At 41.9% G+C, this 15,912-nt stretch overlaps 1 protein-coding gene and 1 long non-coding RNA gene across 2 annotated transcripts in view; one reads left to right on the top strand and one right to left on the bottom strand.

Moving 5' to 3' along the window:
• The first annotated feature begins 10,715 nt into the window (after positions 1–10,715).
• LOC143127967 (uncharacterized) lies at positions 10,716–12,514 on the top strand. Its single transcript, XR_012987752.1, has 6 exons — positions 10,716–10,860; positions 11,236–11,278; positions 11,439–11,484; positions 11,631–11,683; positions 11,844–11,889; positions 12,052–12,514. It is a non-coding gene; the product is annotated as an uncharacterized LOC143127967 (long non-coding RNA).
• Positions 12,515–14,420: 1,906 nt separating this feature from the next.
• Positions 14,421–15,912, bottom strand: part of LOC143127271 (glucosidase 2 subunit beta-like) — a 175,298-nt gene continuing 173,806 nt past the window's right edge. Inside the window, exon 14 of the mRNA XM_076288660.1 lies at positions 14,421–15,806. Within this exon, the coding sequence (XP_076144775.1) occupies positions 15,666–15,806 (141 nt within the window). The 3' untranslated portion in view covers positions 14,421–15,665. The remainder of the gene's footprint in view (positions 15,807–15,912) is intronic.

Consider the following 15,912-nt stretch of genomic DNA (forward strand, 5'->3'; position numbering starts at 1 on the left):
AATTAATTTGAGGAAAAAATAACTGATTAAAAAAATTAGTGTAGATTAATCGATTCCGTATGACCTTTGACCCCGAGCCGTTCTAGTCAGTAAAAATTAGACTGTAAAATGAAGGAGAGAAGAAAACGTGCTGCCTAGATCATTGATTGGAACATTTACTTTTAAAAAACGGCCTGATGGTGTTGATAAAAATAAAGTGTTGAAAATAAAGTCCTTTGCAATGTCTGCAGCAAGGAATTTGCATATCACCGGAGTTCATCAACTCTATAGTCGCACATCAATGCAAAGAAATAAGTATTGACATTGAGGGGAGTGTTAATTTATTTTCATTGTGTCCCCTAGGTTATATCTGTGGCCTGAAATGCCTTGTATGTGAAAAGAAACTTCTTCCCGAAGCACTTTTTAATTTAATTCCTCAGCATATTAGGTCATATCATAGATTATTATGGCCATTATTTGAACAGTGAAAATAATAATAAAAGAGGTTTTGAACTTTAATGTCACTAATGCTGATCATTCAATGATTCATTTGAATTTAAATATTTAAAATACTTTCACAGCAACAATTATATATGTGATTAATTTAGATTAATTACAGAGTATGTAATTAATTAGATTAATTTTTTTAATCGATTGACAGCCCTAGTGAGAAGATAGTAAATGCCAAGCTGTTTACACTGATGATATACACAGTAGTGCCATCCCTGATAGGTTAAATGTTCCCCACTCTCTTCATGTTGGTTTATGTTCCAGATGCTTTTTAAATCATGTTCTTCCGAACAGTGTGTTTATTGCATCTATAGAAACAGTCTCCAGACGTTACCATCCATCTAAACATTGTGTGTGTGTGTGCTGTGCCATGTCGACTGATTTAGCTCAACAGGCGACAGCAGTGGGAGTTCCACACACTCGCTCAGGCTGCTTGCTTGCTTGCTTAGAAGATTCTTTTTAAAGGCTCGTTTAATACTGTATGACTGTTTAAAGCCTCATCTTCTCATGCTCAAAGGCTTCGTGCCCAATCTCTCCCCCGAGGTGCAGTCTCTTTTTTTTTAGTAGGGCTAACTTAAAGTGTTTAGTCCAGAAGATGAGGAATATGAAAATTAATTAATGCAAAGGGAGAGCTTGCCTTGTTCCCTTCTAAATTATTCATGAGACCAATCTGGAGAAGCAAAACATTATTAATTTAAAAAGGCCTTTTGTTTATTTGTCATTGGACATTTATACGCAGTAATTTGTGGTCTCTGGGTCCTCGGTGAACATTCAGGTGCAGGTATAACAACAGTGGCCATTATTCTCATCATTATTCATGCTGTAGACCTTTGAAGTTTGCCTACAAATAGGACCCAAAAGATGCCATCTTTGCCCATATAAGGAGATCTGGATCTGTATGTTTGAGGTGAGGGGTACAGGTAGAAACAACAGCGGTTATTCTTGTATGATATTCATGCTAGTGTGGGTTCTGTGTTGAGTGTTGGTCATAAAGAGCCCTGGCTCAGCCAATGGGAATCATATACACAATCCCAGCCAATCAACAAGGTGCTTTAGGAAGGAAGGGAGGGAGGAGCATAATTTCTTAAAAAAACGAATCGTGTACACTGACTTTAAACGTTTTTGTGTCTGATCTGTGTCTCGGACAACTTTTGGGGCAGCCGTGGCCTACTGGTTAGCACTTCGGACTTGTGAGGGTTGCCGGTTCGAACCCCGACCAGTAGGCCACCGCTGAAGTGCCCTTGAGCAAGGCACCTAACCCCTCACTGCTCCCCGAGCGCCGCTGTTGCTGCAGGCAGCTCACTGCGCCGGGATTAGTGTGTGCTTCACCTCACTGTGTGTTCATTGTGTGCTGAGTGTGTTTCACTAATTCACGGATTGGGATAAATGCAGAGACCAAATTTCCCTCACGGGATCAATAGAGTATATATACTATACTTATACATACTTTCTTACCAGCCTTCTAAGTTCCTGGAGCCTTAGCCACACATACTCCAGAAATGTTGAAAATGTAGCATGTCTTTTTTATTATTTATTTCTGGGCTTTTTTCCTTCATGTCAACAAAAGAGTGGCGAGAGATTGGGTGGATCGGGTAATGACTGCAGATGGGAGAGAGAGAGATTGGGTGGGATCGGGAAATGGCTGCAGGTTAATCCACAGAAAAAAGACCACTTGTCCCTCATTTCTGGGGTATTCCAAGGTAAAGTAACCAAGAGTGTGGATTCTCAAGTGTAGCTCCACAAGCTTTGTTTATAATCCATAATCCATACATGCATAGTGACGGATGCACTTGTAACGATTTGATATCGAACCACACAGTTGTCCAATCAAAAGGTTTAATAGCGGAAGCAGGAATCAGCCAACACTAAGACAAAGACACCATTACATAGGAAACACCAGGGAAGTCAATAAAACAAGCACGATACACGAACAGGGTAACGTTAGTCACATAAAATACACCGGGCAAAACACATGAGGTACAACGTAAAGAAAGACTACACAAGCTAACACATACATGACAAGGTAAACGCAATTACACTAACTAAAACCGACATTACACAAACCAGCATTCACACACATTGCATTCTGGGAGGCTAGCACTCAGTCCAAAAGACGCCGACGTTACACAGCCCCCTCGCGAGCTATTGCCGTCCTCGGCAATATCTCCTCGCTTAGCCATTGCCATAACGTCGGTGTGGGCATTCACTCACTCAGTCCATCAGTCTGTGGTACCGCCAACAACACGTGGGGTGCACACGCCGCAGGAGCTCACTCAACGGGGAGCCACGCTGCTAGCAATCCAGTGCGGGCGTGCTAGCAGCCACGTGGCCGTCCCCGCTCGTCACCAGCTCCCTCTCAGCAGCCGCCCTCAGGCTGCACTTTACGCGGCGTGTCACCGCGGCACTCCTCCTCTCCAGACGGGGCCCTAGGTGGCCTTACTACCGTAGACTGTGGCACCAAGCACCGGAACTCACGGGTCAACTGTAGCTGCACCTCCGTTGCTCCACTCCACAGTCGCACCGACCAGGATAGGCAGGCACCAGCTCCGCTGCAGCCGGACCACGCTGAGCTCTCAGGCCGTCAGCTACCGGTTTCGGCGTCCCTCCTCACGCTGCCTCCTCGCAGAGCTGTCCTCCTCTGCTCCCAGCCCGCTCCACTCCGTCATGGTCGCGACGAAGGCTTGACCCCCCTCTTCTGCCTCGTGCTATCTCCCAACACAGCGAACCTTTTTTTCTTCTCTGGCGCCGGCCAACAGGCCAACTAGAACGGGCGCCCACACAGCACGGTGCCTCTCACATGCACCCAAACGTTTTAAAGTTCAGAGTTCACAGTGGCCTTCCGTCGAAGCTGCCCCACCGTCGTGAGCTCGCTGCCCTCAGCGGCCCCGCCAACCGACCATCGTCTAGGAACCTCCTCCCCGCCGCACTCCCTCGGCTCTGCTCACGCGTCGCGCCTCGCAGCGGAGTCAGCGCCCAAGCCAGCGTCGTCTTCTCCGCGAACGCTTCTTCAGGCCCCTCTTCCGGCAAGATCTTCTCCCATGGCCGCAGGCAGCTCCAGACGATAGCTCCTCTCCTCCGTCGGCAGTAGCGATAGAAGGCCCCGAGCTTTTTAATAGCCCTTACAAGGGCTCTCTCTGCATCCTCTTGCGTGGGCCTCCACCCAGTGATGAGGTCTCCCGCTCCCAGCTGCTCCCGCTGAGTGGAGGCCATGTTCGAAAGTCGCTTCTGACACCAATGTAACGATTTGATATCGAACCACACAGTTGTCCAATCAAAAGGTTTAATAGCGGAAGCAGGAATCAGCCAACACTAAGACAAAGACACCATTACATAGGAAACACCAGGGAAGTCAATAAAACAAGCACGATACACGAACAGGGTAACGTTAGTCACATAAAATACACCGGGCAAAACACATGAGGTACAACGTAAAGAAAGACTACACAAGCTAACACATACATGACAAGGTAAACGCAATTACACTAACTAAACTGGTCACTTAACTAACAGTGCAGGGTGCACCCTCGGTCTTCCCTAATCACTCCTTCGATAATTTTTACTTCTGACACCAGTGTAGCATCCGACCAAAAGCCAGAGTTCAGTTAACAAGTTTATTTAACACCAAGCACAAATGCATAGAACACAGTGGGCCGTGTCAGGCCTAGAACTGAAAAGAGACAGAACTTCCTTAGCCCAATCCCTATATCCCTCTTGGGTCCGCCCCTTCTCACCAGGCTGCCAATCATCAGCATGCCCAGGGTTATACACATAGCACGGTCGCTACACACTGTATGATGCAATTACACAGATATTTTATTCTATATATATATATATCTTTAATATATAGAGTCTAGTATCACATATACCTCCTATACAGACCAGGGGCCTCATTTATAAAGCGTTCTTACGCACAGATTTGATCTTAGACGGTGCGTACGCTCAAATCCATGCCAACGCTCAGATTTATAAAAGCCGTCTTTGACGTGGAAAAGTGCTTATCTCCACGTCAGGTTCAAACTTGACGTACGACCATTTCCTTGTGGTAATGCCGGGGTACTGCAAGTAATCTGAGGTCTAAGTGCGATTTTCAAAATTCCAAGACCAACGATCTCATGTCTTTCTTTGCCATATGCATGATCAATATCAGAAGATTTTTAAAGACGTTTTTGGACGCAGCTTATTGTTTCATGGTTTGGCATAAAACTGCTAATGAGAACTATAGCCCACTTAAGATGTCTTCTTTTGTCTTCATCTGATCTTATATCATTTCTGAAATGATCGTACGTGTGATTCAGAGAAAACGAACGTACGCTCAAAAAAACGTGCGTACGCCACCCTTCCAGATGTGCCTATTATAAATCACAAATGAACGTCAACTTGTGCGCAGCCGGATGGTTTTAGGTCTCCGCCTTGTAAACACCCCCTCATCAATACCATTAGCATATGTGTTAATGTAATCAATGGCCTAAAAGCTGTAGCTTATGTAAAATTATATATTGAAAACATTGTATAGGCCTAGCCTATGCCATCTGATGTTAACTAGCCTATATGCGTCAGTTCGAATAGCTTACCTAATTATGTTTTTTCCAGCAAAGCTTTCTGGAAAGAGATCGTATGCATCCATGTCCATTGTCCTCTGTTCGCTTTCATTCCTTTTGCTTGCAGTAATGTGAATAATCAACATTTCGTATGTTTGTAAGTAAGCTAGGCCTACTTTGTAGAAAAAAAATGGGTAGGCCTAGCTTATGAAGGAAAGACCTCTAGGCCTATATAATCCTGTACGTTATGGTACAGTAGGCTACTGTACGTTTCCAGTATGACCCAGGGTAATATGCTGATTTAGCCTACAAAACAGAGGACTAAATTATAAGCGTGATATGTCATGTAGGCTTAACGTTTCTTTTAGGGTAGGCTATGTTTTTGCTGAAAAAGTAGCCTAGTCCGCCGGTCATTTTTCATTCATTCTGCATATCTTTGCTATCGTATTCTTTCAATAATGTCCAATGGCTTAAACATTGTCCTTTATTGTTTGCTTTAGGCTTACCTTTATATTTCATCCTACATTATTCAACTCACGTATTGTCATCTGATATTGGGCACTGCCAGTCAAAAAAAGCAAACAGGTGCGCACTCTGCACCTCTTTACGCAACATTAAATATGAAGATGCCCTGCTTTCAGAGGATAACTTCCGTCCCTTGGTTGTGTAGGCTATATATGATATAACATATCTATAGCCTACATTGTATAGCTTACAGTCAAATATTACCTTTCTGTTACGAAGCTGGGAATAGGCCTATGAGCGCAAATTAGGATGTAGTGGAGGCTAAACGCGAGTAAACGCAGTTTATCCACCTCTGAAATTTCAGAAATAGAGGTTTAGGCCTACCCACCTCTTATTAGAGTTTATCCACCTCTCAAAAACGTTTATTCACTTTTAACATTCAAAACTGTATGATCAAATACTATCCTATATTCCCAATACTGCACAATAACCTCCAACATTATCAAACTGTTCGAATGCTTTTTTGAATGCCTTCCTCTCCTAAACGAGGGTAGGCCTAATTGGACATTTGATGGTCAATATTAGATTGGTGAGAACACTAAATATACTAGATCACCTGTAAGAATGTTTCAATTAGGCTATCAGGGTTGCCAACTTTGGGTGTTTGGCTGGAGTGAGATTTTGTGAAGTCATAGTGCGTGTGCGTAACATTTTTCCCTAAACCTAATTTTAAAAATGTCTGTCCCCTGACTTTTTTGCTATGTACAGTATAATCCCTGATTTATGTTTGTGAATGTACAATTAAATTATTGATTGCACTTGAAAACAAGACCAGTGTTTTAACCCCGTGGCATGGAAGGATTATGAGCCACTGGGCCCCTGGGCACAGACATGAAAAGGGCCCCCTGCCCACCTGAAAAAGGTAGTAGCTCAGTAGAAAAAATTGAAAAATAACCCCTTAAATGATGAATTCTGGCAAGTGTTGAGGAAAGAAATGGACAGATTGAGACATATGGATGTGTGTATGAGTGTACGTATGTATCAGGGATGGAAAATTTCCACCTACCATTGTGGCTGGTGGATTCCAAAGTCTACCAGCCACTAGAGATACAGTATGAACATTTGATGAAAAATCATGACCAAAATGATCACGATTATTGGTATTATTGCAATATGATTAAAATGTGCTGACTTTTTTTCTAAACCTACCATCAATGCTCATACTCATAATTGGCCTGCCCTTCATGCCCAGTAGCAACAAATCTAAAGGTCAGCAGAACAGCTATAGTGTCATAAAAGTGGTGTGGCTCCTTTAAGACCCAATCCACTGGAGTTCTGGAGCCATCCAACTTTATCTAACTCTATACTATCCTACATCATCTGATTTTAATATTATGTCTAGGCTATATTTAACATTTATTTTCTATTTGGCCTGTTATGAAATTATGCATTGACCAACATAAGCACACTTTTTTAAGACACTTAAATACATGCATACATTTTGTGAAAACAAATCATTATGGCTACATCGACAAACTCGCAGCGCAGAGCTATAGTAGCCTAATATGATTATTTCTTGAAAGTTACTTTTCTCGCGAACCGTTTATCGCAGCAAATAGCGGCTATAGCAACTTATAAAAGATGAGAAAAAGTTAGGCCTATTTCATGTGATGTCTGTGAGGCTACTTCGCGAGTAGTTCCTAGAGAAGAATGGGCGGCCACACTTTATGTCGGGTCTGCCTCATGTCTAAATAGCAGCGTGTTCCGTGAAGGTGTCGAGGACCGGATTAATATAGTTTAGCGAATCAACAATCAGAGAAAACTGCGCTGAGAACGTTGTAGGCGGATATTAGACCTACCTGCTGTTGGTCTACTCTAGACATATGCCTTAAACTCGTATCCTGTCATTTAGAAACAATGCGGTGGTATAGTCTAGTCATCAACAAAAAATGAGGATTGCAAAAAAAAGAATGAATTTGGCGTGACATTTCTTGAGTGTGCGTGAGAGCGTGAGATTGGTGCTGAAAGCGTGAGTGTCACGCCAGATGCGTGAGAGTTGGCAACCCCCCAGATAGCAAACATTTTGGCTGTAGTCTGGCATACGTTTGGTATTTTTGGGTTTGTTTTGGCATAGAAACAGCAAAGTAAATGCTTTTGGCTGAACTGTGGCAAAATTGTGGTTTACCATAAAAGATAAAAAGGCGCCAGCGGTAGATAACTAGTTATGGCAAATGTCTGGTTAACCCAGTGGTTCTCAACCTTTTTTGAGCAAACGCCCCCCTGACCTTACTTTGATCCTCTGGCGCCCCCCCCCACACACACACACACACACACAATTAAAAAAAAAAAAAACTACACTCCCGGGTAGGCTATAGGCCACTCACACTCATGCTATATTACTTAAGTAAAAAAACGAGCCCATTTCTGTGCTGTTTTGGTTTCTTCTAGCCTGGCGGGCCATCCTATATCATTGACATGTATAGCCTGGCATCGAATCATTCACCTCGCTTAATCCAAGGGGCGGGCAGAGAATTGTCTTTCAAACTGCCTAGGCATGCAATAGGCCAGCGCTACGACCATATCCGTATCCGGTCGGCAAAACGGCAAATACATCCTTCTTCGAAAGGAATGACTTAAGTGCATTGTGTTGATCTACTTTCAAAGAAAAGCACAAGTCCAACTCCTCCAAAGTTGACGCCAACGCCGATTCAAACAACCGCTCTTCGTTTGCCATAGCCACCTTCCTTGTTGTTCACCGTCGCAGGATGTCGTTATCCTGTTAAGCCCGCCTTAAGACTCTCTAACGAAATAGAGCGCTGTGATTGGCCGTCATCCACGGTGTTAAGCCAATAGAAATTCCTATGGTTCGATACTAGACGTACAAGCTGAGCAAATTAATTTGCCGCCGCTAGGGTGCGTCTAGATTTCTAGGCTAGGTTTCTTCTGGAATTATAAGAAAATGTCCCTATGAGCCTATTTTATTATTAAGCAGATTTAGCCCACTGTTAGAAGCAATAGGAGACTGGTTGGATAAAAAAAAAAACACTACCACATCAGCATTGGTTGTAATGATTTTTTTTTTTTTTAATTAATAGGAACATTAAATGTAGGCAACAAGACGTGTCATTTTATCATGGACAAAAATCAAGTGCACATCACGTGAACAACATATGCACCATCGCAACAATCCAACCAATCACAAAACAGATTCTGCCCGTGAGGCCTGTTTAGGCCTATATTTCGTATTTGATTAGCAACGGTGTTTTTCGTGGAGACTACGGTCAGGTGGTCGTTTCTAGAAAAGTTAGCAACGACGTTGCTCAACCACCATGGTACGACGCAACTTGCGACCAAACAACGACACTGTTACCTAGTGTTCATGTGCTTCGGAAAAACCTTTCTCCGAGTGAAAACATCATCATTCAGCGTCATTCACGTCACTTAATGTGTGAGTCAGAGGTCGGAAACTGGGGCTAGATTTTGCTAACAGAGTTGCCCAGTTAGGGGCTTGTCATCACTTTTGTCGTCACGTTGTAGTTCGTTTGTAGTCCATGTGGCCTTTCATGTCCAACAGTTTTAATGTGAACTTGGTAATTTGCCCTTTTTATCACTTGAAAAGCTGCATATCTTTCTTTAACGAGCATCTTACACTATATTTTAAGCAAATACAGTTGTTTGTTTAGGATTAGTGAGTGTATGTTTTAACCTTTGTTGTGGCATCCGTGTTTGTCACACATTCGATGGCAAAGCACTTGAACACTTGCTGTCGGAAAAACAAAGTAGCCATGGGGGCGGTCCTTGTCATTCCGAGGTGCTCTGAATGCACCCTTACACCTGTTCCCAGAAAGCATCGTACCTGTGTCGCAATTCACTACCTCCGACGTTCGAACACCGTAGTTCCAACAACGTTGTTGATGATGCAGCGATACATATCATTGGTGGAAACAGTGGCAACGTATAATACCCCACCCCCTAGAAATGTTCTGTCACGGCCTATGTCGACACTTTTCTAATCTAAACCGAGTGATTAATGCTGGCATTGTCATTGCCATCAGCCAAAACCTAAACCTATTGCAAGCATATAAAACAGTTAATTTAAGCAGACCAATATGAGTCATTATTTGTGTTAAATATCTATGTTGGAAAAAATATATAGCCTGGACAAATGTCTGGGTATCCCATAGGATATCAACTGTCTCGTGGCTTAACGGCAGCGCGTCAGTGCGCTGAGCGCTCGGCCGGAGTTCGCGTCCTATGTCTTCTTTTCATCTCTGACTAAGAGTAGGCCTACGAGACACAACAATAGGTTTTGACCATACATATTTATGTATATAGTTACTCTACATCGAGAGACCATAGGTAGGCCTATAATACATCAGTCAAAATCAATTGAATGTCACACTAGTTCACCTGCAGGTAGCGAGAAGCAAGAGGACAATCTCATATCATAAGAAAATCGAACCTACAACGTTGGGATAATAAGTCATCTGCTTTAGCCACTACACTATTTATCACTGCTGATGTAAGGGACTGTGAAGATTATAATACTAAAAGCAAGGCAATACTTGAATTAACATAAATAGCAAGAATGAGCCAAGTAGGGGAGTCAGTGTCTTAATCAAAATTAAGCTACAGGATAGATCAATCATTGAGTCATGAGATAAACATCCACTTCGCAAATTTTGGTTTAGGCGGTTGTGATTTTTGGTTAGGCGCTCCGGACACCAACAGGAACTACCAAGGAACGACACAAGTGCGACTGCCTAGGGGCAGTAGTTCAAACGACCAAACTTTGCGTCCTTGTTTGCGATTGAGAGTTCGAACTACCCTTTCTAGAAACACCAAATCCAAGAACGATGGAGCGTACTACCAAGGTTGCGACGCAAGTTAGCAAACGATGCTTTCTAGAAACGACCCCCAGAGCAGCGAGCAGGGCTGGGGACGTGAGTCCGGGCGTGTGCAGGCCCGAACTGCACTGTATGACCACTGAGCATAGATAAACAGTAAAATGTAGCTGGGACGGTAGAGGGGTTAGAAACCCATGAATGAAAATAGTCTATTTATTTCAGGTAGCCTATTTTTGCACCAAAAATATGTGAAAACCATGGAAGTTTAAAATGTAAAAAAAAAAAAAAAAAACTCTCACGTTCCCAGCGCCCCCCTAGGTTGTATGAACGCCCCCTAGGGGGCGGTACCGCCCCCGTTGAGAAACCCTAGGTTAACCAGATGAATGGGCAAAGAGCGGGACGGTTCACTGACGTATGCAGGTGTATTTTGGCGTCTTTGTGGTTTGCCAGAAGACTGATCAAAAGACCGGGAATTTTCTCTAGAAGAGACGCCTAGTACCTCACTTTCTCCAGCACAGACGGTAAGAACATTTTCCTGTCTTCAAACATGTCTAACTTGTATACAAATATAGCCGTGTTTCTACATAGCTCTATAACAGATATGCCTGTAGCTTCGTTTTGGTGAACAGCTTTGTAACTGCCCGCTATGGAAACAATACCGTTAACGTTGTTTATCTACATGTCTTCTTATTACAGTAGGTGTAACCAGAGAATGTCTAAGACAGGCTCTGGTGTAACGTTAACGTAGCCTACTGGCTAAGTAGCTAGTTAACGTTAGCTTGTTAATCTAAAGGCTCTGCAGGTGGCAAACTTGTGAAACACAGGCAAACTTAAATCACTGAACACATCCAATATTGCACATCCAATTATTTTCCTTTTTTCTGTTCTGTTTTCAGTGCATAAGACATGCAGTGGAGCTGCAGCAAGCAGTATAAATGGGTAAGTTTTTATCATGGTAATAAAGCCTCATTTTGCCCTAATATAGATAGCTAAGTATAGCTAGTTAACATGTTAACCTTAATGCTCTGCAGGTGAAACACAGACAGACTTAATTCAATAAACACATCCACTTATTTCCCTTTTTCTCTTCTGTTTTCAGTGCATAAGGCATTCAGTGGAGCTGCACCTTAAGGCAATAGTAATGGGTAAGTTTCAATCACTGTATGCCTAATACAGCCTCATTTTTACCCTACACTCAATGACCGCATCTGAATTGAACTTCACTAAACAATTTCCAAGGCTATTTAAAGAGTACATTTAGTCATTGTGTTTCTTTTGTCTTTGTGTGTAGGTTGTCAATTTCAGATGTTGTGAGAAGAAATCTGCAGCAAGCAGTATAAATGGGTAAGTTTTTATCATGGCAATAAAGCCTCATTTTGCCCTAATATAGATAGCTAAGTATAGCTAGTTAACATGTTAACCTTAATGCTCTGCAGGTGAAACACAGACAGACTTAATTCAATAAACACATCCACTTATTTCCCTTTTTCTCTTCTGTTTTCAGTGCATAAGGCATTCAGTGGAGCTGCACCTTAAGGCAATAGTAATGGGTAAGTTTCAATCACTGTATGCCTAATACAGCCTCATTTTTACCCTACACTCAATGACCGCATCTGAATTAAACTTCACTAAACAATTTCCAAGGCTTTTTAAAGAGTAGATTTAGTAATTGTGTTTCTTTTGTCTTTGTGTGTGTATGTTGTCAATTTCAGATGCTGTGAGAAGAAATCCTGTTTGCTCTGCACAGTCAACCCGTTTACAGTAATAAGTATGCTGATATGACTTAATAAATACAAATTACAATGAAATGCATTTAATCTTGTGTTTTTTTGTTGTAAAAATCTCTATTGACATATAGGCTAATTTAACAATATGAGCCTAGGATACTAGGACATAGCAATTCATTAGAAACTAATGTAGACATATTGCAAAATGCAAAATTAAATAAATGTAATGATTTCCAAGTGGAGTTTCAATGTAGAAACAATCATTTGGCATAATTATGGCATCACTTTGGGTCAGTTTTGGCTACTTTTTGGCTGGATTTGGGGGATTTTGGACTCTCTTTGGGTGGGTTATGGCCATATTTTGGAATGCCACAATTGGTTTTGGGTGAGTTTTGGCCTCCTTTTGTTTTGATTCTGGCTTGCCTAATTTGGGCCATATATGGGCCGTACATCCATCCAAAACTGCCAAAATGGCAAGCCAGTTTTGGGCCAAATTTGGCCCATAATGAATTTGCTATCTGGGCCTGGGCTATTCTATCGTAGGTCTTGGTGTTTTTTTTTTAGATATTGTGAAATAAGTATACGTCTTTTCACTTTCTTAAGTGGGCTATAGTTCTCATTAGCAGTTTTATGCCAAACCATGAAACATTAAGCTGCGTCCAAAAACGTCTTTAAAAATCTTCTGATATTGATCATGCATATGGCAAAGAAAGACATGTGACCGTTGGTCTTGGAATTTTTAAAATGCATCGCACTTGGACCTCAGATTACTTGCAGTACCCCGGCATTACCACAAGGAAATGGTCGTACGTCAAGTTTGAACCTGACGTGGAGATAAGCACTTTTCCACATCAAAGACGGTTTTTATAAATCTGAGCGTTGGCATGGATTTGAGCGTACGCACGGTCTAAGATCAAATCTGTGCGTAAGAACGCTTTATAAATGAGGCCCCAGATGTATTTATACATGATGCTAGCATCAAATAGACTCCATGCACCAATGTTCATAACACAGCAGGCTTCAAATAGAATTTCCAATTAGGTGTTGTAGGTGCTGGATGCTCAGGTGGTCCAGTGGGCAAATGCAGGTATGTTTGTGTATGTAATCCAGAAGGTAGAAAGTTGGTGTTGGTAGAAGGTTGTAGTACAATGTAATGTGTGTAATAGTATAGAAAGGGGTGTGGTAGGGGGTAAAACCTAGGTTTGCTGCCTGACTCCCAAATCCAAGCTATAGTTCCTTTTAGGTGGCAACAAGTTGCAGAGTTTGACTACCTGTAAAAGTGTATAATCCCCCTGTGGCTGGGCTGGATGTCTTCAGGCGGCCAAGTAAGCTCCCCCATGACTTCCTGCTCTTGGCGAGCCATGCGTCATTCTTGGTTCCTCTTCAGGACTCCTCTCACCTCCTGCCTGGATAGCATCTCACCAGGCAGAGCTGGGGATTGAACCGGCAACCCTGCGGATGGGACACAATGATGCTGCAACTGCACCACTGGCTGCTCCAGAGTGGAGTCCTTTCCTTCTTCATATACAGCTTCTCTGAAAAGTGATCACACCATGATTGGGAATATGCTTAGCTATATATTTGAATAATTATATTATTATAATTATTATTAGTAGTTGTATTACTACTACATATGATAAAACTTAGAATTAGACCATCTGATGCAATGACAGTTATTTCCAGTGATAGTGTTGAGGTTTGAACCTGCAACCTTCAGAATGCAGGTTTATTACCACTGTACCATAATATTCTTCACTTTAACCTTCGCTTTCTTTGGATATGTATTTATAATAATTAAAAGCAAATAGTTGATAAAAATGTTTTGAATATTCAAAGATGGGGTGTATGACCGCTGAGATCAGAATAAACTGCATACTTGGTGTGCTGAGTTCTTCATATGATCTGCCCAGTGCTCTCCGTTCCTGTGGTAGTTTTGGGTCATTTAAGAGGGGTCTAAATAAATTCCTGTTTAACATGCACTTAGTTTAAGTGCTTCTTACGCGTTATGGTTTGTATTATGTTTTATTTTCATTAGGCTGTTGATTAATTTGACATTATTGTTTATTATTGATATTCTCCTGTAGTCTTACCATGTCATTGTTTTTATATTATTGATTGAATGGACATTATTGTTTTATTATTGCTTTTTCCCTCATTTTCATTGCTTATTTTATTAGGCTATTGATTGAATTGATATTGTTGTTTATTATTACTATTATCCTCATTATAGTTTGACCAACATTCTAATCTGTTCCCTGTTCAATTTTAAATATTATGTTGTTTTTATTTGTGTGTCGCTTTGGACAAAGGCATCTGCCAAATCCATAACCATTATTTGAGAAGGACACATAGCATTACAAGATGGCAGTTTATTTTTCAGCCTATGCAACAACAACAACAATACAATCTAGAACAAAAATGCTGCTTCGTATGGCGGTAATGAAAAAAACAAAAAAACAGTGGTCTTCTGGTCTCTATTTACACAGAACTATGAGTTGATAGACTAGCCTATGCTTAAACAATACTAGGTCAGCACACTTATATAGGGCTTTATTTGAACATAAAACTTTTTACAATGTTTCTGGGCATTCCTCTGTGTCTGCTGTGCATTTGTAACTTTGCTGTAATTTTCTTTACAGCTTTCTTGCTGTAATTCGATTGTTGAGTACAAAAATAGACGTTCAGAGATTAAACTCGACAAACTCGGCTATATTACAGAGCTTGCTGGTCTTCCCCAAATCACATCCTCTCTCTATCACCGATATTGTTCAGTGGCAATAAACAACATCAGGTACAACAACAATAACAATGGTGGTTTAAAAAAAATAAATAAACAAAGACATCCCAATCCTTTATGAGCTATAACTCAATCCCTTCAGAGCTTGTGTACGCTTGAGCAATACTTGGCTGAGTGCATCTATGTTTGCCACTAACAGTAATTAAAGCTTGGTAAACGTGTTTATGGAGAATAAAAGCTGTCCGGCACCCGCTTCCCACTAATGGGGAGCTGGCTTCACAAATGGCACTGCGCTGTGATATAATACACATAACAGTTGGATGGAAAAATTGTTGTGAGAATGAAGACTTGGATGTTGATGGCATAGTGATCCTAGCTGTCGAAAGCTCCTGTCAGTAGGAACTAGAGGTTGTTCTAGTTAAAAAAAAAATGCTTAAAGTAAAAGTTTAAAAGCAGCAATTTTTTAGGTTTGTTTTCAGTCGCTTAAACTCACTGAATGAACCCATACGCAAACCTGCACTCTTTCATAACTCAGAAACAACTCATATAGTTTCCCCTTTGGACCAGCCATAACTCCTAAAGCAGAGCAGGCTTACATATGACTAACAACACTGAAGGACGGTCAGTCCGAAAACCCAACATGTCACATGAACACACATAAAAAAGGGGGGGGGGGGGACAGACACAATCAAACTGACATTATTGCTCAGCCATAGTTCTGTCTGTTGCGGTTGAACACTTTGAACTCAAGGGTTATATAATGATCAGAGATCTCTCTCTCTCTCTCTCTCTCTCTCTCACACACACACACATACAAAAAGACACATACACACTGAAGCACATCCCCATCCTTTGTCTGGGGTCAAAGTTCGCTGTGGACGCCTCTCCTGCTGGGCGGCTGTGGTCGGCAGGCTACTGGGGTCTGCAGCTCCATGGCGTAGTGGCATTTACTGGGCTCCTTCACCCAGCGCACGGCCGAGTCCGCACCACAGGTCAGACGTACCTGGAGGGAGGAGGGCGGAAGGCGTATGGTTATGAGTATAACCTCGGAAGTCATCATCGATCTGATGATGCCATTGTCAAACCTAATGCAACCCGTCTGTGAGGTA

The sequence above is a fragment of the Alosa pseudoharengus genome, unplaced genomic scaffold (assembly GCF_046254945.1).
Source record: "Alosa pseudoharengus isolate Yale_2024_CS ecotype anadromous, Long Island Sound unplaced genomic scaffold, YU_APseudo_1.1 YU_APseudo_1.1_scf_17, whole genome shotgun sequence".
In the NCBI taxonomy this organism is placed as follows: domain Eukaryota; kingdom Metazoa; phylum Chordata; class Actinopteri; order Clupeiformes; family Clupeidae; genus Alosa; species Alosa pseudoharengus.